Source organism: Myxozyma melibiosi (assembly GCF_037950935.1).
Source record: "Myxozyma melibiosi strain Phaff 52-87 chromosome Unknown BZA70scaffold_7, whole genome shotgun sequence".
In the NCBI taxonomy this organism is placed as follows: Eukaryota; Fungi; Ascomycota; class Lipomycetes; order Lipomycetales; family Lipomycetaceae; genus Myxozyma; species Myxozyma melibiosi.
Genome location: NW_027042921.1, coordinates 425,943 through 445,749, shown reverse-complemented (window position 1 = coordinate 445,749; position 19,807 = coordinate 425,943). Strand labels below are relative to the sequence as shown.

At 51.5% G+C, this 19,807-nt stretch overlaps 10 protein-coding genes across 10 annotated transcripts; 4 read left to right on the top strand and 6 right to left on the bottom strand.

Annotated features, from left to right (window-relative positions):
- Nucleotides 1–1,557: 1,557 nt before the first annotated feature.
- On the bottom strand, nt 1,558–2,023 carry BZA70DRAFT_267971 (mmc protein; the record flags this gene model as incomplete). Its single annotated transcript, XM_064911132.1, has 2 exons — nt 1,558–1,756; nt 1,815–2,023. 2 exons carry the CDS (start codon nt 2,021–2,023, stop codon nt 1,558–1,560), a joined length of 408 nt encoding a protein of 135 aa, XP_064767799.1.
- A 1,641-nt stretch (nt 2,024–3,664) lies between these two features.
- On the top strand, nt 3,665–4,496 carry BZA70DRAFT_182835 (uncharacterized protein). Its single transcript, XM_064909961.1, has one exon. The coding sequence runs from the start codon at nt 3,770–3,772 to the stop codon at nt 4,289–4,291; it is 522 nt and encodes a 173-aa protein (XP_064767798.1). The 5' UTR covers nt 3,665–3,769; the 3' UTR covers nt 4,292–4,496.
- A 1,694-nt stretch (nt 4,497–6,190) lies between these two features.
- BZA70DRAFT_290082 (uncharacterized protein) lies at nt 6,191–7,345 on the top strand (the record flags this gene model as incomplete). The annotated part of the gene is made up of 1 exon (XM_064914180.1): nt 6,191–7,345. The coding sequence occupies one exon, from the start codon at nt 6,191–6,193 to the stop codon at nt 7,343–7,345; it is 1,155 nt and encodes a 384-aa protein (XP_064767797.1).
- Nucleotide 7,346: 1 nt separating this feature from the next.
- Nucleotides 7,347–10,509, bottom strand: BZA70DRAFT_279952 (uncharacterized protein). Its single transcript, XM_064912869.1, has 3 exons — nt 9,501–10,509; nt 9,068–9,442; nt 7,347–8,998 (listed from the first exon to the last, which is right to left on the bottom strand). The coding sequence occupies exons 1-3, from the start codon at nt 10,299–10,301 to the stop codon at nt 7,379–7,381; spliced, it is 2,796 nt and encodes a 931-aa protein (XP_064767796.1). The 5' UTR covers nt 10,302–10,509; the 3' UTR covers nt 7,347–7,378.
- A 105-nt stretch (nt 10,510–10,614) lies between these two features.
- BZA70DRAFT_290080 (uncharacterized protein) lies at nt 10,615–11,654 on the bottom strand (the record flags this gene model as incomplete). The annotated part of the gene is made up of 5 exons (XM_064914179.1): nt 10,615–10,682; nt 10,846–10,929; nt 10,987–11,058; nt 11,118–11,519; nt 11,603–11,654. The coding sequence occupies 5 exons, from the start codon at nt 11,652–11,654 to the stop codon at nt 10,615–10,617; spliced, it is 678 nt and encodes a 225-aa protein (XP_064767795.1).
- Nucleotides 11,655–11,762: 108 nt separating this feature from the next.
- BZA70DRAFT_183745 (uncharacterized protein) lies at nt 11,763–13,170 on the bottom strand. The gene is made up of 3 exons (XM_064909965.1): nt 13,042–13,170; nt 12,506–12,961; nt 11,763–12,432 (listed from the first exon to the last, which is right to left on the bottom strand). The coding sequence occupies exons 1-3, from the start codon at nt 13,049–13,051 to the stop codon at nt 12,194–12,196; spliced, it is 705 nt and encodes a 234-aa protein (XP_064767794.1). The 5' UTR covers nt 13,052–13,170; the 3' UTR covers nt 11,763–12,193.
- On the top strand, nt 13,170–14,998 carry BZA70DRAFT_183910 (uncharacterized protein). Its single transcript, XM_064909966.1, has 2 exons — nt 13,170–13,685; nt 13,756–14,998. Exons 1-2 carry the CDS (start codon nt 13,463–13,465, stop codon nt 14,679–14,681), a joined length of 1,149 nt encoding a protein of 382 aa, XP_064767793.1. The 5' UTR covers nt 13,170–13,462; the 3' UTR covers nt 14,682–14,998.
- Nucleotides 14,724–15,960, bottom strand: BZA70DRAFT_290077 (uncharacterized protein; the record flags this gene model as incomplete). Its single annotated transcript, XM_064914178.1, has 5 exons — nt 14,724–15,073; nt 15,130–15,260; nt 15,335–15,420; nt 15,477–15,798; nt 15,866–15,960. 5 exons carry the CDS (start codon nt 15,958–15,960, stop codon nt 14,724–14,726), a joined length of 984 nt encoding a protein of 327 aa, XP_064767792.1.
- A 235-nt stretch (nt 15,961–16,195) lies between these two features.
- Nucleotides 16,196–17,197, top strand: BZA70DRAFT_279936 (uncharacterized protein). The gene has a single exon (XM_064912868.1). The coding sequence runs from the start codon at nt 16,399–16,401 to the stop codon at nt 17,098–17,100; it is 702 nt and encodes a 233-aa protein (XP_064767791.1). The 5' UTR covers nt 16,196–16,398; the 3' UTR covers nt 17,101–17,197.
- BZA70DRAFT_183511 (glycylpeptide N-tetradecanoyltransferase-like protein) lies at nt 17,073–19,440 on the bottom strand. The gene is made up of 3 exons (XM_064909963.1): nt 18,745–19,440; nt 17,582–18,685; nt 17,073–17,518 (listed from the first exon to the last, which is right to left on the bottom strand). Exons 1-3 carry the CDS (start codon nt 19,030–19,032, stop codon nt 17,321–17,323), a joined length of 1,590 nt encoding a protein of 529 aa, XP_064767790.1. The 5' UTR covers nt 19,033–19,440; the 3' UTR covers nt 17,073–17,320.
- Between the last annotated feature and the right edge of the window lie 367 nt (nt 19,441–19,807).

The following is a 19,807-nucleotide window of genomic DNA, read 5'->3' as shown; positions in this document are numbered from 1 at the left end:
GGTATTGAGGAAGTAATTACGTCATGGAGGTTGCTGGATGTGGAGATAATGGGATAGGTTTGGGAAGGTTGAGCGGTGATAGGGAGAAGGAAGACAAAGGCAAAGGCCAAGAAGGTTGTTCTATTTTTACCTTGGAGAGAGAGTATATTTTTTTTTTTTACTTCGGGTATCGCATCAGATACATATGAGGATGCAGAGACTACGGCAATATGGCTAGGTGGAGTAAGTGTAAGTAGTTGCAGAAGAGATAAGACGGGAGTGTTGACTCATCATTAATTCAGACAAAGAAGAAGGCGCCGGCTGACAGCGGGAGAACGAGAAAGCGCGGGAAGAGAAGGAAGAGGAAGAGCACCACGACGAAAAGACCACTCCGCCGCCGCGCTTCCATCTCCTTCTCTCCGGGCAAATCTTGTCTGTCTGCTGTGCGGTGTCTGATCGGCAATGTCCGCCTGGATTTACTGGAAGAGATCTCGAGTCCGAAAGGTGATGATGCATAGACCATTTCGTGATTACTTGGCGGGCGCTCAGTCTGCTCAGGCTGTGTTGAGTGAGCAGTGAATAACCGCCCCACAGCTAGAAACAGAACTAACACCTGCCCAACACTGCTCTCTGCTCTGCTCACTGCACTGCTCACCGCACCGCTCCGGTCCGGTCCGGCCGAGGAGCAACTCCCAGACCAAGACAAGGCAGGAAGCCCAAAGTGGACGGCATGTTTATAGTTTGAGACACCAGCAGAACTCTAAGCAAAAACCTAAAAGAAGAGACCTCAGAGCACAGTAAAGTAATAGTCACCCAATAAACGAGCCCACAACAACTTCCTTTTCTGCTTTATCGTCGTCCGTCCATTGTCCTCTTCTCCTATCTCTGCCGCTCTGTTTTCTTCAGTCTTCTTCTTCTCCTATTCTTCTTCTCCTATTCCTGCGGCATCCGGGACCTTCGCCCGTAAACTCTGTAGATTAAACCACGCTCAGGAACCTGTTCGCACTTGTAGTCGCTCGCGGCGAGCAATTTACTTTACACTTTGCTAGCAACAACATTCCAACCGATTCCGCTGGAATTCTCATTCTCATTCTCATTCTCATTCTCACCCACCTCCGCCACCATCCCGAGTATCTGTTATGACTTTGATCAAGGATTACTATTACTAAACACTGCTATCACAACAACACAACAATACAAGAATGAGAAATAGTTATGATTACAGTAGTCAAAATATTATAATATTACCCAACACACTGTACAATCGCAATCACTTTTTCCCAAAGCTTTGCACAAGAGATATCACAAAATAGCAGATAAGATTTAAAAAATTATAACCCCCAAAAATAAAATCACAATTAAAAAGTATTTATTAAAAAGAAGAAAAACCGAATATCCAACACTCGAAGAATGAAACACAACTGCTCGACGTCTCTCTAAATTATTCCTTAATGTCCTCTATTAAACGCGTGCAACGAAAAACATCTGACGGAATCCCGGGAAGAGCGACACCAAACACGCGGTTGCGGTTCAGTTCTCGTCATGGAGAATGCTCAGAGCCTAGTAGCGATAGACTGCTTACAAAAGGTAAGCGGCCATGGCGACAACACCGGCAACGGCACCGCCGGCAACCTGGGCCTTGTTGGCAGCACCGGTGAAGGTGGAGACAGCAGGGGTGGTGGCAGACGAGACAACCTCAGGGGTGGGGGTCTTGGTGCAGGGGCAGACAGTCACGGTCGAGGTGCTGTAGACCTTGGTGCGAGTGCAAGGGCAGTCACTGAGGAATGTTAGTGAGGAGGTCAGGGGAGAAAGGAGAAGAAGGAGTATGAACATACGTGATGGTCAGGGTGGTGGCCTCAGTGACGGTGTAGGTCTTGCCGTTCTCGACGATGGTGGTCGAGGCAGGGCAGTAGGTGGTGTAGGCGGTGACGACCTCGGTGGTGGTGACGTCGTAGAACCAGGTGGAGGTGGTTCCGTTGGTGAAAGCAGCCGAGGCGGTGGTGGCCAAGATGGCGGCAGCGGAGAGGACAGCGGTGAACTTCATTGTGAAAGGTTGGTTGGTTGGTAGAGCGAGTGACTAAAGTTGGCAAGTGTTGAAAGCGAGTGTATGAAGAGGAAAGGAAAAGAGAGAAGAGCCAGGACCGGGGGCGGCCTTAATATATGTGCGGGCAGCGAGCAGAGCGAGTGCTTCGAGCGAGCATATCTCAACTTGGCGCCAGTACCTCTTTCTGCCGGTCTGGCGCGCCCACTGAGCTCAGCGCGCTAACCAAATGCGGTGTTCACAGACCGGAGCGCCGCGAAGGAGCGGCTAGTTTAGGTACAGTTCGCAAACCTTGTTTGGGACTGACACAGCGATCGCTAATTTTAGGCTGGCGCTCTTGGCCCGGGTTGTTTACATTCCTACGTCATCTGCCTAGCAACCGCCGTATACTCAGTAGTGAGCAGATGTTCTGGATGTGTAGATGGTGGAGTATAGTGGAAATGTGCTGATATAGAATATTCATTCATAGTAGTATCTAGTTGTTGTAGTATTGTTTATCAAACACTCTCTACTTCTTCCGAGCGTCGGTGACGTCGAGGAATGCAAACAAACAAGCAGAACAGCACACGAGCCTGTCACCGCCCGCCCGTCCCGCACCCGGCCTCTGCTCTGCCTGCTCTGCCTGCTCTGCCTGCTCTGCCTGCTCTGCCTGCTCTGCCTGCGCTCGATTCTATTCTAAAATCAAAACACCAGCATCACACTCTGATGTTGTGTTTGTTGTTGTTCTATTCTAAATATTCTAATCCGAGCAGACAGCAAGCGCCGCCGTTGTCGCTTCCGATACCACCAGGTCTAAGTCAAGAACTGTAAACGATCAAAGCAGGCTTATGCTGCCACTTTTGCCCTCCGCTCTCGTTCCACTCACTTTCTTGCCACTGCTCTACACCTCTTATCTCGATGCTGTTTATTTTCAAATACTTACTCAACTCTTGCTTCTTATTTCTTATTTCTTATTTCTTGTTTTCTGATCTCTTATTTCTCTGCTTCTCTGCGTATTCTTATTCTTATTCTTATTCTTCTTCTCATCCCCATCGGACTTGTCATTCCGCCCCAGTTTCCGGCACTGAGCAGACAAGTATGAGGCCCGGGCGTGTGAGAATGAAAGGAAAAGGCAGATGACTGGACGAGGTGGAGAGCAAAGAGTGCCAGTACCGGAAATTAACTTTTACGTAGCTCTGCTCAGCCGTGCACTTGTGTGGATTCTTTTAATAGCTCCCTCACTAATCCGTCGCATGGCTGGCTGCTGGCCTGCTTTCGACAACTCCGACCAGCCATCTTCATGATTCATCCTGATTCATACTTGATCCATGTCTGCGTTTATCTCATTGTCCGAAATAACTAGAGAACTGAGATAACTGAGATAACAGTGCATGAATAGTACAATAACAAAACAACAACACCAGTCACAGCATCTCTTAACGGCAGGCAGAACACAACGCTACTCACGCACTAACAGAAGGCGAAAGTCTAATCTGCAAACCGTAATTCCCATAAATCGAACTGTGAGAATTTTCCACTTTCTCTCTTTCGCTCTCTGATCCTCGTTTAAAGTTCATGTTTCTTTTCTTTTCTTTTTTCCTGTTTAGTCGCCGTTAGCGCCGGAAATAGAATCCATTTGTTTGTCTTTGTTTGTTACCAGTTACTCTGCTCTCCTTCGCTGTTCTCTCGCATGTTTTCTTATATTAAAAGGTACTGCTCTATTTTTACCCCGGCTTCTTCTCTGTCTGTCTCCTGTCTGTGTCTACGTCTATGTCTACTGTCGTAGCCGTGCGTCCGCAGTTTACCTCTAACCGACTGAAAACCCACTCCAGGCACGCACTGCATCTTCTCGGAATCTGTCGTAATGTAAGATGGCGTGCCGCGCAATGCGTCCTGCATCTGTCAGGTCTCGCTTTGTTTGTTGTCGTTGTCGTTGCCGTTGCTGTCGTTGCTGTTTACCCTCCGCCGGATTCGGCCTCCACCCGCCCGCATGTGCTCTCTCGCGTCTACCCCTCCACCATCACGGATATCACTGACTGCTTCTGTTCTTCTCTTCTCTACCTCTCTCTGTCTACGTTGCTAATCCTGTCAAGTCACTCTGTGCATCAACATTCTACATCCTCGTCCGTACGCGCAGTGCAGGGCACTGCATCGAGGGCAAAAATAAGCCTTCCTTGGCCGATCAAAGGCTCTGCTCTTGCCGTCTCTAGGTCACCGGAGTACATCTCCGGAATGATTTGCGTTTCATGGCATTCTTTGGTCAGCATTCTGAACGCCTTATCTCGGTCATGAGCAGATGTCGGTTTTCGGATATAGATGTTGCTGTGCTTCAGATGTTACTACTACTCAGATGGTACTATTAATTGTAAATACTACACTTGAAATCGAACAGAACAAACAGTAAAGACCTCTAGTGCTACTCTCACAACAGCCATCTGATCACATAGCTATGATTAGCCCCGATAACTGATCCCAGCTGTACGAACCAACAAAGCCTGTGACCACCGCCCAAAATATCCCACCGTCCGCATTCGCAGACCAAACAACAGATGCTTAGTGATGAGTCTGCGCAACAGTATTAATTCCTGCAAGAGTGATTATGTGATACTTGTGTGTGCCTGTCATGTCCAGAAGCGCCGCCCGTAATAGCAGCCTATAAATACGCTTCACATACCGAATCCGTGTATTTCTAGTGTTGGTGATGGATATTTCAGTATCAGCTATGTTGATATCATTTCATATCTCTTCTATTATCAGTATTTCATCGCTCGTGTGCTCTATGTTTACTATTTTCTACATCTGGAAATCAAGAGCACTGTTCACATACCAACCACGATTCCCTCACCACCTCCCGCCTTATGTAATCAACGTAAACACCGGTAACGTCTTGAGTTTGCCGCTCATAACTTAAGCGCTCCGAAATCAAATTAGCGAGTAGAAGGTGTACGTAGGCCCTCTGATTCTGGTAATTATAGCCGTTGCGCGTTATACTCAGGTAACAGAGGTGCAATTTCCAGCTAAGAAGAGAGAGGCGTCTAGACTACGCTTCGCAGGACAGAGGTCGGTAGACGAGCTTCTGAGCAACCGATTTGAACAGATTTTGGGGGAGACACGGGGTGAGAATAATTTCAAAGTAGCGCGTCGTTTTGATGAGATTATACAATCAATTCGTCAACTCCAGCAAGCGCAATCAACTACTACAACTCCAACTCCATCTACTGATCGCACTACAACAGTCAAAACCCATCTCAACCTCGCATCTCGAGATGCAAAAAGACGCGTCTTCAAGGAAGATTCTTTAAAAACAAAGTTCCGCATTCCGTAACTTATCTTTCTCTGCCCGACTAAAGCCCACGTTCCTCGCGAGCCGCACGCGCGCCTGGTACGACGGACGCGTCTGGCGCCCCCTTTTTGTTATGAATTGATGATGGCGATGATAATTTATCCCTTGACTCGGGCTCGCGATTGCAAGGGGATTAAGACCAGGTTGTTGGCAGCGAGTTAGATCTGCGACCTGCGAAAAGGGGGTTCGATCGATTGTGTTGATGTGTTGATTTTATTTAGCGACAGGTATGTCAACGGTCGCGGAAGCAGGACAGGCAAAAGCGAGATCTGCTCACAACTGTGAGTAAGAAGTGCGCTGCGCATCAACGGCTGACACGACAGAGTACACCGACAATGCAGAGAAGCTTTTTCTTGAGAAATTTGGGTTGACATTTTTGACGAAGGTTGGAAGAGCAGCACGGCAAATATGCAGCGTCGAGGTAGCCTCATTCATTCATTGACTTAGCCCCGCCGCCGACCATTGTTATCGGTGCTGAACCATCGGATTTCGATCCCGCGAGTTGGTCTAAAAGAAAGAAAAAATAGAAAAAATGTGCGGCAACAATCAACGTTCGTTCGCATTTGCTGCACAGCTGTTCACCAACATGCCATCCAGATCGCCAAATACCGACGATCCACAGCCGCTCATGCTTTTATTTGCTCTTGTTTTATCGCCGTCGCTCCATTCCCCATCTTTTTCTTTCCCTCGGCCTCGATCTCTGCGCATTCTTTGCCCTCGTACGAACAACGAGGCTCACTGCACCGGCACATGCCGTATTAGTAAGACCTTATGTAACAGATAAACTATCCTCCGCCTCGAGAAGCGAGAAGCGAGAAGCGAGCACATCTCCATCGCAGAAGGTGCAAATGGGCAAGCTGCAAAGATGGGCCTACGTATTTGCCGCCCGGATCATTTTGACTGCTGTTGTGTTTGCCTTGCTAGTCGCATACATCCCTGTTAACGACTCTCGCGCAGCGGCGATCGAGCGCATCTTTCTCTTCTTTGGCGTCTTTACAATCGTCTCGTTCTTCGTGCACATCTCTCTCGCCCTCCTACAGATCTCGATTCGAAAGCTACACCAGAGCAATGACGAGCACTCTGAAGTCTACGACCTCGCGCACGTCATGCTCAATCTCGACTCTACCCCGCCCTCGACCTGGAATAACATGGGCTACTGGCCCGCGCGCGACGAGACGACTCCCGCCTGCAGTTTCCCGGACGCGAACTTGGCGCTGGCGGTGAAGCTTGCTCGCGCGGCGAATCTCGGGCCGGACGACTGCGTGCTTGATATTGGGATCGGCTGCGGCGATCAGTCGCTCGTGTATGCGCCCATGACGCGACAGTACGTTGGCGCGACGTCGTTAGCTGACCACGCAGCGCTGGCGACGGGGAAGCTCAGAAACGCGGGCTTGCTCGGCAAAGCGAGCGTCTATACGCTTGACTGCAGCGTGCCGGATGAAACCCACTGGCCGGCTGAGATGCTGCGCTCGTTCGTCGTCCAGGGCGATGTCAACAAAATCCTCGCGCTCGACTGTCTCTACCACTTTACCCCCTCTCGAGCGCGGTTTCTCGCTTTCGCCCACTCGTCGCTGGAAGCTGCCTGCGAGAGACTGACAAAGCAGGTGTTGAGCGACAGTCCGCGCGAGGTCTGCTTCGCGGCCGAAGACCTCCTGCTCTCCTCGCGCTCCTCGCTCTCGCTCCCCAAACTCCTCGGTCTGCGCGCAATCTGCCTGCTCACGCAGACGCCGTTTGCAAACTTCCTCGACGAGCACGAATACCTCTCGCTTCTGCACGCGGCCGGGTTCACCCCCGCCCAAAGCTGGACGGTCGAACTGCAGGATATCACCGAGCACGTGTTTCCCGGCCTGGCGGGGTTTCTAGCCGACAGAGCAGCGGCGCGGGACGGCGTCGGACGATGGCTTCGGTTCGAGCGGTTTGCGGTTTTCGGACAGGTGGTGCGGTGGTGGTATACCCAGCGCGTAGTCAGAGCCTACATCATATCCGCTAGAAAATCAATCTAATCCATGCATTTATCTAACTATTCCTATAACTAACTACAAATCCCGCCAGAAATCGTTCCACTGGATTGGCTTCTTCACCGCGTTTGAAAACCCGTCGTGGAACTGCACCCACACGCGACTCTCGCGCTCTCTGCGCACGCGCTCTTTCGCGGCCTGCATCGAGCTCTCGCGGGAGTGCGCGCCGCCGTTGCTGTTGTTGTTGCTGTCGCCCGTAGACGATTGCGATGAGTCAGCTGCGGAGGTTGAGCGCGTGAAGAAGGATAGGAAGGTCGGACGCGCGGGTTTTTCTTCGGGGATCTTCACGGGCGAGGAGGAGAGTAGGTCGGCGGTGGAGGTTATCGGGCGTTTGTCGCGGTGTCGCTCTGGAGATGAGTTGAGATTGTCAATCTCGGGATCTTCCTCCGCGCCGTCCTGCTTCTTCGCGTCGTTGTAGTCGTCGATCTCTGACTTGCGCTTCTTCTTCGTAGCGTTTGCTGCTGCTGCTCGTGGAAGTCTCAGTCTCCTAACAGTCTCCATATCAAGCGCCTGGCTGATCAGCTGTCTGATCATGTACTTTCCCACCGCGGCAATCTCCTGGTCCTGCACCGAGAACTTTGCAATCTGCTCAATCGGCGGATCAGCCCGATAGACGTACACGCCGCTCTCGGTGCGCTGCTGGATATACTTAAACCCAAAGTCAATCAGCACGTCGACCGTATGCGCCAACATCTCTTTCTCGCTCTCCACCAGCACGCTCGAGTTGACCGGGTTCAACTTTGGCGAAATGATGTTGAGCAAGAACGGCGCGAGCTCGGTCGCGATCGTGCTTTCCTGCCTAAACAAGCGCGCTGTGGACGCCGGCGCCTGCGCGATCGTCTGCTTGAGCAAGTCCTTACTCGACCGCTGCTTCTCCCGCGCCTCGTAGTCGTCTTTAGGAATCGCAAACTCCTTGACCTCGTTCATCGTGCTGCTAAACATGGAGTGGAACGCGCCGGCCGTGTACGACAGGTACTGGTTGAGCTCGCGGTTCTGGTTGTGGTACATCGAGTACGAGAGCGCGTCGTAGAAATGCAGCCAATCTCCCGCCGCGACCGGCTTGCCGAGCATGTCGTCGGTGTACTGCATGCTCGGATACAGCGCGAAGCAGCCGGTCGTGATCTTGTCAAACTCGGCATTGCGCTCGACGTCCTCGACCACGGCTCGCAGCCGCTCGCTCTTCGTCCGCGCGCTCTTGTCCTGCCTGAACACGCGCCCGATGATTGCGTTCGCACTCGCGCCGATATCTTTCTGCCCTATACTCTGTCTCCCCACGCGCGCGCCGCCCATGTCGAACTGCAGCGTGTTAATACAGCTCCGCACGTCGCCGTCCGTGCGCTCGACGAGCTCCTTCAGCGTGCGCGAGTCGACCGCCACTTTCTCCGCCGCGCAAATCTCCCGCAGCCGCGTCACGACGACGGACACCGGCGGCCGCTTGTACGACACGATCTCGGCGAGCGGGCGCAGGTTGCGCAGCGCAGACACGTAGGGGTCGTTGCAGATCGCGATGATCGGGCGAAGTAGGAATTTGTGGGTTTTCTTGCGCTTCTTGGGCGCGGTTGTCGAGGTGCCGGTCGGGCGCTGCTGGATTGCTTTGGAGTCTGAGGTGAGGATGTCCATTATCACTCGGATGAAGCCCTGTAGACACAAATACAAGTCAGCGTATATTCCAAAATCAATGATCAAAACACTTGGACAAAAACTCACAGACTCCGCTCCGCCGTCAATCTCGTCGATGATTATACAGACCGGCTTCTTCCCCACCCGATGCGACTCCAGCGCCCCCGAGATCTTCGCCTGCACCGCCGGTCCGCCGCGCTCGTCGCTCGCATTAATCTCCAGCACATCGTACCCCGCCTGCTTCGCCGCTACGTGCGCAACCGTCGTCTTCCCCAGCCCCGGCGGACCGTGCAGCAAGATCAGTTTCTTGTACGGTCGGTGGAAGGGGTCGGTCGCGAGCGGCGGGGCCGCGTCGGCTTGGATGCCTGGTTTCGGGCGGGATTTCGGGAGCGCGTCGGCGGGTTTTTTGAAGACTGCGTGGGACCATTGTTGGATCCAGCGGAGGAGATGGCGGTGGGTTCGCTGGTGATTGTCGTTAGCTGTGTGAAATTAGAGAAGAAAAAGATAGGGAAATGCATACCTCGTCGCCGACCAAGTCAACCCACTTCGACGCTCTCCACTTCTCAACCCAAAGCTCCTGCTGCCTCAAAGTCCCCTCACCATCATCAGCCACATCCGCCCTTACCGCCATCTCCTTCTTCATCCGCAACTCCTCCTCAATCTCAATCATCATCTTTGAAATATCCGAGCCATACTCCTGATCCCGCTTCGCGCGCTGCTTGCTCTGCTGATGCTGCTGAAAGAGACCGGCCGCAAACCGCGACGAGCGTTGTCGGAGTTTGACTTCTTCGCCGTTGGCGAGGATCGCTTTGCGGTAGAATGAGCCTGTAAGGTCGTCCTGCGTGACACGGCGACGCTGGCGTAGGCGCTGGAGTAATTCCTCGGTTTCGGCACGGGTGTCTTTTTCGTCGTCGTGGTCGTCGTGGTCGTCGTCGTCGTCAGCAGAAACAGTACTCTGCTGCTGAACAAGTTGCTCAAAATCGACGATCGCATCTTCTTCTTCTTCTTGCTCCTCCACCAACTCCTCCTCTGTAATTTCAAACGGCATCACCGCCGGCCGCGCAGCCTCCTCCTCACGCCTCCTCCTCGTCTCCTTCAACAGCATATCCCGCACCAACGCATCTTCTTCCTCCTCATCCTTCACTTCCCGCGCCATCATCTCCAGCGCCACCTCCTCACCCCCCTCACTCACAAGATCGAACGGTACCGCGCGTCCGTCATCAACTCCGCCGGCATCCTCTCTACTGCTGTCCTCAAGTTGATGCGGTAGTCTGCTGTAGCTCTCGCGCCGCGCGGATAGGATATCCAGCACCTCGGTCATGGCGCGCGGGGTCTTTTGTTGAGCGGGTCTTGGGTTGGGAAACGTGGTGGTTTTGCAGTGTGTAGGGTGTAGGGACACGCGTGGTGAGGTCGCGACGCGTTGTTCGCCGCGTCGAAAGTCAAAGTCCCAAGTTAGTAATATGTGATGTAATCCAGCCAGAGGGCGTTATGTAACGTTTGGATTGCATATTGAAGCAGTGACGAGCTTTTCTACGTTAATGAGGAGTTCTATTGTAATTTATCACCCGCCTCGAGCCTCCAGCATAGCAAATACTCACAAAGCCATCATCTTTACCATCCCCAGCAAGAGCAATTCACACACAAAGCAGCAGGTTTCCGTTCCGCGGGTAAGCATTCCGTTGATCTTTAGATGGAACGTCCTCTGGATATGCAAAACATAGTAAACGCAAAACGCAAGGAAGTTGAGAAGCAAACTGATTACAAAAAAAGGAGGGAATGTAAGATTCATGGTCACCCAGAATAGTTAAACGTCATTTGACGAGACTGCCTGCCCAACCAGCGATTACGTGCGCTCACGTACTCACTATCGTCCGAGTCGTCGCCGGCCGCGGTCGGGATCGATTCTGCGTCGGTGGTTGTGGACTCTGAGGCCCATGATTCTGTGTCAGCTAGATGAGGAGTTGGTAAGTTTTGCTGTATGACTTCAGAGCAGAGAGATAGCATACGGGTCTCAACGCCGGTCCGGGTTGATTCTGCGCCGGTAGCAGTGGACTCTGTGGCACATGATTCCATGTCGGCTAGATGAGGAGCTTGTAGTTTTGCTGCGTGACTTAGGAGGACCAGAGGGACGGCATACTGGTCTCAACGCCATCATTGCTGGAGAGGAAGGCATCTTCATGGGCTAATATGTGCTCACTCCCGAAATCAGATCCCGCATTGGCACGGCGTCGTCTGAATCCAGCGTGGAACGCATCCCTCGCCGACGTGACCGGCTCGGCTTCATCAGTAATATCCCTAAACGCAGGCGCAGCTTCGGCCCGTGTCTTGACCTCCTTTATCGCCCAATTCATCTTATCCCCAATAATCCCCCGCTCATAGCAGATGACGATCCCGAGAAGAACGCCGGCGGTGACGCCGAGGCCGAAGCCGAAGCCAAGTACTGTTACGCGGCCGACTTCTGCTGCGTCGCCGAGTGCTGATGAACCGTGTGCTGTTGCTCCTCTGCGTGCTACTGCACCGGATCCTGCTTTGCCGGATGCTAAGTCGCAATGATCTGTTAGCTGGCTGTCCCGCGTAGTAACGGCAGCTTGATACTCTGCTGGTCGGATCAGAACAACTCACCAAGCGGGATAATATCTTTCAATTTTACAGCCAGGTTATTAAACGGAATCATTTCTCTGTATTTTTCTGACTGTGAATAAGAAAGTGTTGCTATTGAAACGAATGCAGGTGGGTGATAGCGGTGCTAGATAGAAGGATAGGAATCAATGCAACGTTGGGAATTGATTTTGGATTGCATTTTGAGGCAGCGACGAGTTGTCCTACTTTAATGATGAGGAAGCGTTGTGTTGTGAATCATCACCTGCTTCAAGCCTCCAGCATAGCATACCCACAGAGGCGTCGTCTTTATCATTCCAGTACGAGCCGTTCACACACCAAGCAGCACCAAGTCGCCCAAGACAAACTTGATCGCGTACAATGAGACACACTTGATCGCGTACAATAACCATTTTATAAGAGTAAGTCCCATTAACTAATACCCGAGCGCCTACCCCATATCTTTAAACGCCGGTTTCCGTCCCGCGGGTGAGCATTCCGTTGACCTTTAGATGGATCGTTCCTCTGGATATGCAAAACGTAGTAAACTCTAAACACAAGGAAGATGAAAAGCAAATCGATAGCAAAACGGAAAGAAATGTAAAATCACCCAGGCTAGTTTGTCATTTGACGAGACTCCCCGTTCAGCCAGCGATTTCGTGCGTGCTCGTAATCACTCTCGTCCGAGTCGTCACCGGCGAGTGAACCGCTGTCGTAGTCGGCATAGGAGCGGTGGCTAGCAGCGTCGTCGCTGATGAACTCGAATTCAGACGCGGCACTGCCGTCGCCGACCGCGGTCGGGGTTGATTCCGTGTCGGTGGCTGTGGATTCTGTGGCCCATGATTCGGTGTCGGCTAGATGAGGAGTTTGTAAGTTTGGCTGCAAGGCTTTGAATATGGGTTGGCAAGGATCAGAGGTATAGCATACTGGTCTCGACGCCATCATCGCTGGAGAGAAAGGCATTTTCTTGAGCTAATACGTGCTCACTCCCGGAATCAGATCCCGCATTGGCACGGCGACGTCTGAACCCAGCGTGCAACGCATCTCTCGCCGACGTGACAGGCTCGGCCTCAGCACCAGTGTCTCGAAATGCAGGCCTACCAGCAAGCGCGGCGTACTCGTCGATATCAGAGTACATCGCGCTCGGCCTCATCACGTCCTCTGCCTGGTCGTAGAAATCCGCCAGTTCCTGATCGTCAGATGATGCGGCCAGCATGCGATTGATCCTGCGCTGCTCGAGCGAGACTTCGGCTCGCATCTTGACCTCGTTTAGCGCCCAGTTCAGCTTGTTGACGATATTCTCCCGCTCGTGGTAGATGACGATTCCGAGGAGGACGCCGGTGGTGACCCCGAGGCCGAGGCCGAAAGCTGCTGCGCCGGGTGCTAGATCACATTGATCTGTTAGCTAGGTGTCCCGAGTACGGCAGCTAGGTACTCTGATGGTTGGATCGAAATCATCTTACCGATCGGCATTATTCTTCTGTATTTTTTGACTGTAAATAGAAAAGTGTCGCTTTCAGAATCAACACAGGCGGATGATAGAGGTGATGGTAAATGGACAGGAATTAAGACGGCGTTGGGAGTTGATCTCCGCGCCACCTACCTGAAATAGGCGTTTAACTGTTTCTACGCGCAATATTACAGAACGTGGCACACCCAACGAACAGGTTGGCTCTCCACACCTTGGCTGCAATAACAGGCAGCTCGACCTCGGGACGATAGATATATGTGGTTGCTTAGATACAGCATTTATTCACGTCGAGAGCTGTGAGAGTGGAACCGAGGGCACCAGCGGTCATTCGCGTCCTACAAGCAAATCAGATATCCAAATCATTCCCATTGCACACCCCACCTCTCGACTCCAGCACACCAGAGAATGCAGCCATGGCAATCGAAGAAATAGAAAAATATTCACTTCCCGACAGTGTATGGGACATCGGGATCTACGACGCGCACTGCCATCCGACCGATAATTACAAGCGTCTGCCGCGGGGTTTGCAGCAGATGCGCGCGTCGAAACTGACAATCATGGCCACCAGACTTGACGATCAGGAGAAAGTCCACGAGGCTGCTTCTCAGTTTCCGGACCGGATCGTGCCGAGTTTTGGTGAGTTGTGGTCTCCTTGTGCTGACGTTGACGGTCAAGCGATGGTCACTGACGCGCTCGGTATATCTAGGATATCATCCGTGGTTCACACATCTTCTGTACACGTCCCAACAGGCGCCGACATCAAAATACGACCACTACCGAGCGATCCTATTCCCAGAGCCGCCGGAGGAATTTCTAGACCTATTACCAGACCCAGTGAGTCTAGAAAGCTTCATAACCCAACTCACCACAAACGTCAAACGACACCCGCACGCGCTCATCGGCGAAGTCGGCATCGACCGCTCCTTCCGGCTGCCCAAATCCGGCAAGCAAATATCCTTCGTCGAGTCAGATTCCTCATCCTCCTCCTCCGACGACGACGCAAAGAGCGAGGCTAGTAGCTGCTGCGGGGAGGCGGATCAGCGCATACTAAGTCCGTTCCGCGTCACGCTCGAGCATCAGAAGGAAGTCTTGCTCGCGCAGCTCGGCGTGGCAGCAAAATTTGAGCGGCCGGTGTCTGTGCATGGCGTGCAGGCGCATGGTGTGCTTTTTCAGATTTTTAGCGAGTTATGGGCTGGAGTGCATATACCGAGTAAGAAGGAGAAGAACCGCGAAAAGAAGCTTTTGAATGAAGAAAGAACCGAATCCTCTGATAATTCACCACGCCCGCCCCCGTTCCCTACCCGGATCTGCTTACATTCATACTCCGGTCCTCCAGATCAAATATCGCTTTGGACAAATAAACGAAAAATCCCCGCGCAGGTATACTTCTCCTTCTCGATCGTGATCAACAAGCGGTACGGCGACAAGTTCAACAAAGTCGTCCAGACGGTGCCGGACGATCGGCTGCTGGTCGAAAGCGACTTCCCCGTGGCGGGTGAGCGGATGGAGTGGCTGCATGCGGAGATTGTGTTGCGGGTTTGCGAGATAAAGGGGTGGGGGGTAGAGGAGGGAGCTAAGATTCTGAAGAACAATTGGCATGAGTTTGTCTACGGGCACAACGATTGGAATTAGCAAGGAACAGCAATCAATCTCCAAAGCGGAGTATAATACAAGCTAGTCACTATGCGAATCTCGGGCTACTCTATCCATCCCCGAAAGTCCTCTAAAGATCCTAACAAGCCAGAAGGGTGCAGCGCGAAGCACAGGCATAAAGTTGACGTACAGCGGACTCGCAATCCTTCCGCTCTTTCCCATCTCGATCGCGCGGACCACTTTGCGCGCCAATGCAGCGGGATCAACTACTGGCGCAAAAAACTGCAGCGGCGGATCTATGTCGCTAAACATCCCGGTGCGCATCTGACCGGGGACTATGAGGAGTGTTTTGAGGCCGCGATTGGGTGCTAGCTCGAACGTGAGAGATTCATGGTAGGCCAGCAGACCGGCTTTTGACGCTCCATACGCAGCTAGACATGTCGTCAGTCGAATATATAGCTTGGTAGAACAGACAGAGAGAGCATACCAAAGTTCACCGGACCCTGGTAACCAAGACATGAAGCAACAGTCACGACGTATCCTTTCTTCGCAGCAATCATGCTAGGCAGAACAGCCTTCACCGTATAAAAGTGCGACAGAAGGTTAACATCCAGTGTACTATCAGACAACAGTCAGTTTGATTCAGACCCTCTGCAGAATACAGACGCAAGAACAGCAAATGATCCACTTACTCTTTGATGTCATCTAACGAGGCGTCCAAGACGCTGCCTTTACGCGTTATACCCGCGTTATTCACCAAAACCGTAACAGCACCCAGCTGATTCATCAATCGTCAGCGCGCACCACCAAGAAATAACCAAAGCAGATAATTACCTCTTCGCTGACTCTCTCAAAAGTTGCCTTCACTTGAGTGCTAGATCGTACATCGCACTTGTAGTACCTCACGCCTTCAACGACAACCTTGGGCGCTCCAACGTCGAGCACGGCTACTGTAAGCTTCCGTTTTGCGAATTCTTTCGAAAGTTCGTATCCAAATCCGGAGCTACCGCCGGTTATCGCAATCACGTCTTTTGAGATATCAAATTGCGAGGCCCGGGTGGCATCAACGATTAGTTCGAGGATGCTGTATGTTATTACCAGGATAGCGTAGATCTGGGGGAGGAGGTGCTCCAGATCTGTATTTAGTGCTCGATTACTGTATGAAAAGTGGTTCACCTTGTCAGTCAAGTATCTCCAGAAGCAGAGCATCTGAAATGACATACCTCCGATCGAAAGAGTAGAAAAGCACAGCAGCAGCGACAAGCGGATTCAACACGATCCTGATTATCAGATACACCACATTGTCAATCGAGACCATCGTTCTTTTCTTTCCAGCGTTATCTCGGTATAGCAGCGGCAGTATCCTATTATCTTCCTGACGCTCAGCTATACATCCTCGGTCTTGGCCTTGAACAGGCTCTTGAATATATTCAGGACCGAGTGACGTACCTCGCAACGAGGAATCAATTAAAGACGCGTTAAAATAAGCTATTAATAATTAGTCATCTTGCTATATATATTTAGTAATCAAAATTTGAACCCCAACCCAGATATCATTCCGAGTGCTGAATTTTGTTAACGCAGTTTTTCGAAAATTACAAAAAGACACAGATTACAGGAAGCCTCGTTCGTTCTGCCTCTTTCAAACCCGAAATCTTGTCACTGGATAATTGGATAGTGAATTAGTACTTGCTACTCCAACTGTCTGATTAACAAGCCCGTCTTTTCGTGCACACCGGCTCAGCAACTTTGAACGATGGCCAAGCGAGTCGGCGTCTCGGGAATCCTCCCCAAGCCTCGAGCAATCCTCGAGTTCCCCGAACCAATTCGTGGGAAAAACCACGGTTACGCAGACGATGTTCCAAACCCGCCCGGAACATCGCGGTTCCAGCTCGTGAAGCCGTTTCCCAACCTGCCCGAGATCTTCACCAAGACCGTGCCCGAACCGGTGAAGAGCCAACCGGATGGATATAAGGCGATGATGGCGGAGCTTCGACGAAATTATTTCCGCGAGTCGATGGAGAAGACTTATTCGCGACATTTGGATGAGATGAGGGAAGACGAAGAGAGAGCACGGGAGCGGGCTGAGAAGGCCATGCACGAAAGTCAGGATCTGGCGACAATGCAGCGGGACAATATCTTCACGCTGCCGACAGTTTCCGAATACGTCAAGACGTTCCATCCTTCTTCTCCCAAGGTTAACGATAAAAAGGTGCGAGAGTTACTAGCAAAGGCTACCAAGTACGAGACGCTCGCCAAGCGACTAAAGGTGAAAGAGAAACACATCCACTCTCTGTGGGAGCAGACCGAGAAGCCGCCAATCATGTCGGTGCAGGCATTCACGGACGCGCTTAATAAGGAATTCGCCGACGAAGCCGATATTGCGGATAAGGACTACAACGGGCGAACTATTGATCATGTGGCTCTGAAGGCTCTGAAAGAGAAACACGAAAAGTAAGGTTGCGCGCGTACTGCCAGCGGCGAGGAGCGTGGGGTGGTGTTACATGCTTAATTGATCGGGTGGATATTATCCGAATGGCATGCTGAAAAGTGTATATTTCTTGATTTTTTGTACATATAGTTTTTCATTATATAACTTTTGCTATGCGTATATATTACCTACTCGAGTTTTCAGATACTCTGACCTCTGCACGCATCGTGTGGTATACGAGTGAAACCTACAACATAACGGCAGCAACCCCACTCCTGTTCGCAACGTCGAGGCTACGATCAGGTGTCATACCACCGGCGATAGGGAAAGCCTTGTAGTTGAAGACGTAGTAGTTGAGGTATCCATCGCCAGCGCCGAACTTGAGCTCTTCCAAGAACAACGGGTTGTCGAGTAAAGTCAACGCATTGAAGACGTCGAAGCCGAGCTGTTAATCATTGAGTTAGTTTTGCAAGAGAGCGGGTCCTTTGTCCACAAGATTTGTACTCACGTCGCGGGAAATAATGAGTGCATCGTTGAAGAGTTCAGTCAATCGAGCTTTCAGCTTTGCGGTTCCGGCCTCATCCGATCTCGAAGGCGCGTCGAGAGCAACCGACGATGCGTAATAGAATGCATAAGCAATTTCCAAAGAGTCGTGCTTTGCATTTCCCAACACAGTCGAAGGGAGCTTGTAGAAAGAGACCATGTCGGTGATGGCTCCGTTCGGAGTCTCGACGACGTACGCCCAGATAACTCGGTCGGGATCCTTTGCATCGTTCGCGCGTCCGTCGAGGCCGTAGTCGTGCATCAGCCAGTGCAGCAGCTCATCTTTTTCAAACACCTGCGCCAGCTCAAATTTGGATAGATAGGTAACCAGAAGATCAAACACTTGATCAATATCACCTCGCTCCATCAGTCGCAATCCAGGGAGTGAGGTCTGAGCCGGCAGTTTGAACTTTGAAATCATCTTTGCGCGGGTTGTGTTTGGAGGCAGAGGACTGAAGCCCACGTCGTTGAGTTTGGCCCAGTTGATTGACCGATGATAGTATCTACATGTCGAAACCGGACTAGGCAGAACAACACCACCGGTATAAAGAGCATGCCATATGTTTTGCTTGTTAATTCTGCGCGTGATCTCCTTGATCAATAGTGGCGCAAGTCGCTTTGATCGCAACTTCTTGTGCACGCAAAGAAAGTTGACCTCGGAGGCAGGCAGGGTCGTGTTGCGGATCCGCAAGTGCATCGGAATTCCGCTGATGAAAGCCACCAGCTTTTTTGTGGCCGCAACCCGCACACCGACGAACCATTCAGGACGGCAGTCTGGAGCTTTCAACGCCCAGTCAAAGAAGCGGGGCGAGTACTTGAATCTGAAAGTCTCGTCGGCGTCTTCGACGTAGTTGTGGTACAGCAAATCGTAAATTTCTTCAACCTGAGCGGTATCATTCAAATCAAGCGTACACCACTCGAATTCTTTCAGCAGAGGGTATGGCTGATCAGGAACATCGTCCGGGGTCTTTTCAGGGTCAATTGAGCCTTCGTCGTCGATTTTCTCGTCGAATTTTGTGACTGGCTGCGTGCGCCAGAATTTGTATTCATCCATGGCTTTTTGTCGAGGCTACGCATACACAATTAGCAATGACGCTCAACACCTGCACTTTTCAAAATATCGTATACCTTATCCTGAGGCATCGCAAGCTGTCTCAACAGCTCCTCCAGATTCCGCACGCTCGCCGACGGGGTGTTCGACTTGGTCGAAACCGCCTGCACCGGCTCAATGGTCTGCTCTGCTTCTCTATCTCCCCCATCAGATTTCGCAGCTTTCTTCTTCTTTTTGTTCTTCTTCTTTTTCGGTTTTGAAGCTCCGTCAGCCGGGGCAACTGCTCCGTCGGCCGCAGCGCTGGTGGTCTCCAGAACCTCTTCCTCGGACGAGGATCTGTCGTCGATAGCGGTGATCTCTCCCATGGTCACCAATTATGCAATCAGCAGAATAACACTAGATGATGCGACTTCTGCAATGCCTCTGATTATTACAACCAAACGCGAATCAGGAACTCTTGATTCTCCAATTGATTTTTCGAGGCGGAACCGAGATTTGAGTGGAGGGCATAAGTACCAGCGTAGATAGAGCCACAAGTGCGTATAGTTTATTGAGCGAGTACAGGCTACCCCTGAGCTAGTTTTCGAGGATTACCGAGAGAAGCCAGATCCTGCGCCTACGCTGACTACAAATCGTTGTGATTAAAGCAGCCAATCGGCACCAGAGACCAACGTATTGGCATCGGGGTTATTACGGGTCCAGTGGGGTGGAAGGAATGGATCATGAAGAATTGCGGTGTTCTGTATAAAGGCAGCCGCGGCGGTCCCGTAGTTGTATATTAGCAGTAAATCTACCTTAACGGGATCGTTCAACCGCGAACAATAGAGCGAGCACGAGCGCGTCCAGACTCAGTCGCCATGTTCTTGAAGAAGGTTTATTCTTTGACTGTTTTCTCGGTCTTGGTATATGCTGGATTTCTATGATCCCTCATCACGGACCTCGTTCAGAGAAAGTGAGCGCTATTCCTTGATAACACCCGTATCAAATATAAGAGCAACAGAACTGACAACAGTTTCACAGCATGATATTTGCGCACAGCCTGAAATTAGGAAACAGAGATACTCTATACCACCATGATACCTCTGGATTCGCGAGTCCGTCGCCGCAGGGTGCTCGATCAACCAACATGAGTCAACGACT

Excerpts from the sequence above, each read along its gene's own strand:
- BZA70DRAFT_182835 (XM_064909961.1), top strand. The coding sequence starts at position 3,770 with ATGTCTACTGTCGTAGCCGTGCGTCCGCAGTTTACCTCTAACCGACTG.
- BZA70DRAFT_279952 (XM_064912869.1), bottom strand. The coding sequence starts at position 10,301 with ATGACCGAGGTGCTGGATATCCTATCCGCGCGGCGCGAGAGCTACAGC. Across the intron at positions 9,443-9,500 it reads TTGACTTGGTCGGCGACGAG|CGAACCCACCGCCATCTCCT; the intron begins GTATGCATTTCC and ends GACAATCACCAG. Across the intron at positions 8,999-9,067 it reads TTGACGGCGGAGCGGAGTCT|GGCTTCATCCGAGTGATAAT; the intron begins GTGAGTTTTTGT and ends TTGTGTCTACAG.
- BZA70DRAFT_183745 (XM_064909965.1), bottom strand. Across the intron at positions 12,433-12,505 it reads CGATGATGGCGTCGAGACCA|CCGACACCGAATCATGGGCC; the intron begins GTATGCTATACC and ends CTCCTCATCTAG.
- BZA70DRAFT_183910 (XM_064909966.1), top strand. The coding sequence starts at position 13,463 with ATGGCAATCGAAGAAATAGAAAAATATTCACTTCCCGACAGTGTATGG. Across the intron at positions 13,686-13,755 it reads CCGGATCGTGCCGAGTTTTG|GATATCATCCGTGGTTCACA; the intron begins GTGAGTTGTGGT and ends CGGTATATCTAG.
- BZA70DRAFT_279936 (XM_064912868.1), top strand. The coding sequence starts at position 16,399 with ATGGCCAAGCGAGTCGGCGTCTCGGGAATCCTCCCCAAGCCTCGAGCA.
- BZA70DRAFT_183511 (XM_064909963.1), bottom strand. The coding sequence starts at position 19,032 with ATGGGAGAGATCACCGCTATCGACGACAGATCCTCGTCCGAGGAAGAG. Across the intron at positions 18,686-18,744 it reads TTGCGATGCCTCAGGATAAG|CCTCGACAAAAAGCCATGGA; the intron begins GTATACGATATT and ends GTGTATGCGTAG. Across the intron at positions 17,519-17,581 it reads CACTCATTATTTCCCGCGAC|CTCGGCTTCGACGTCTTCAA; the intron begins GTGAGTACAAAT and ends AATGATTAACAG.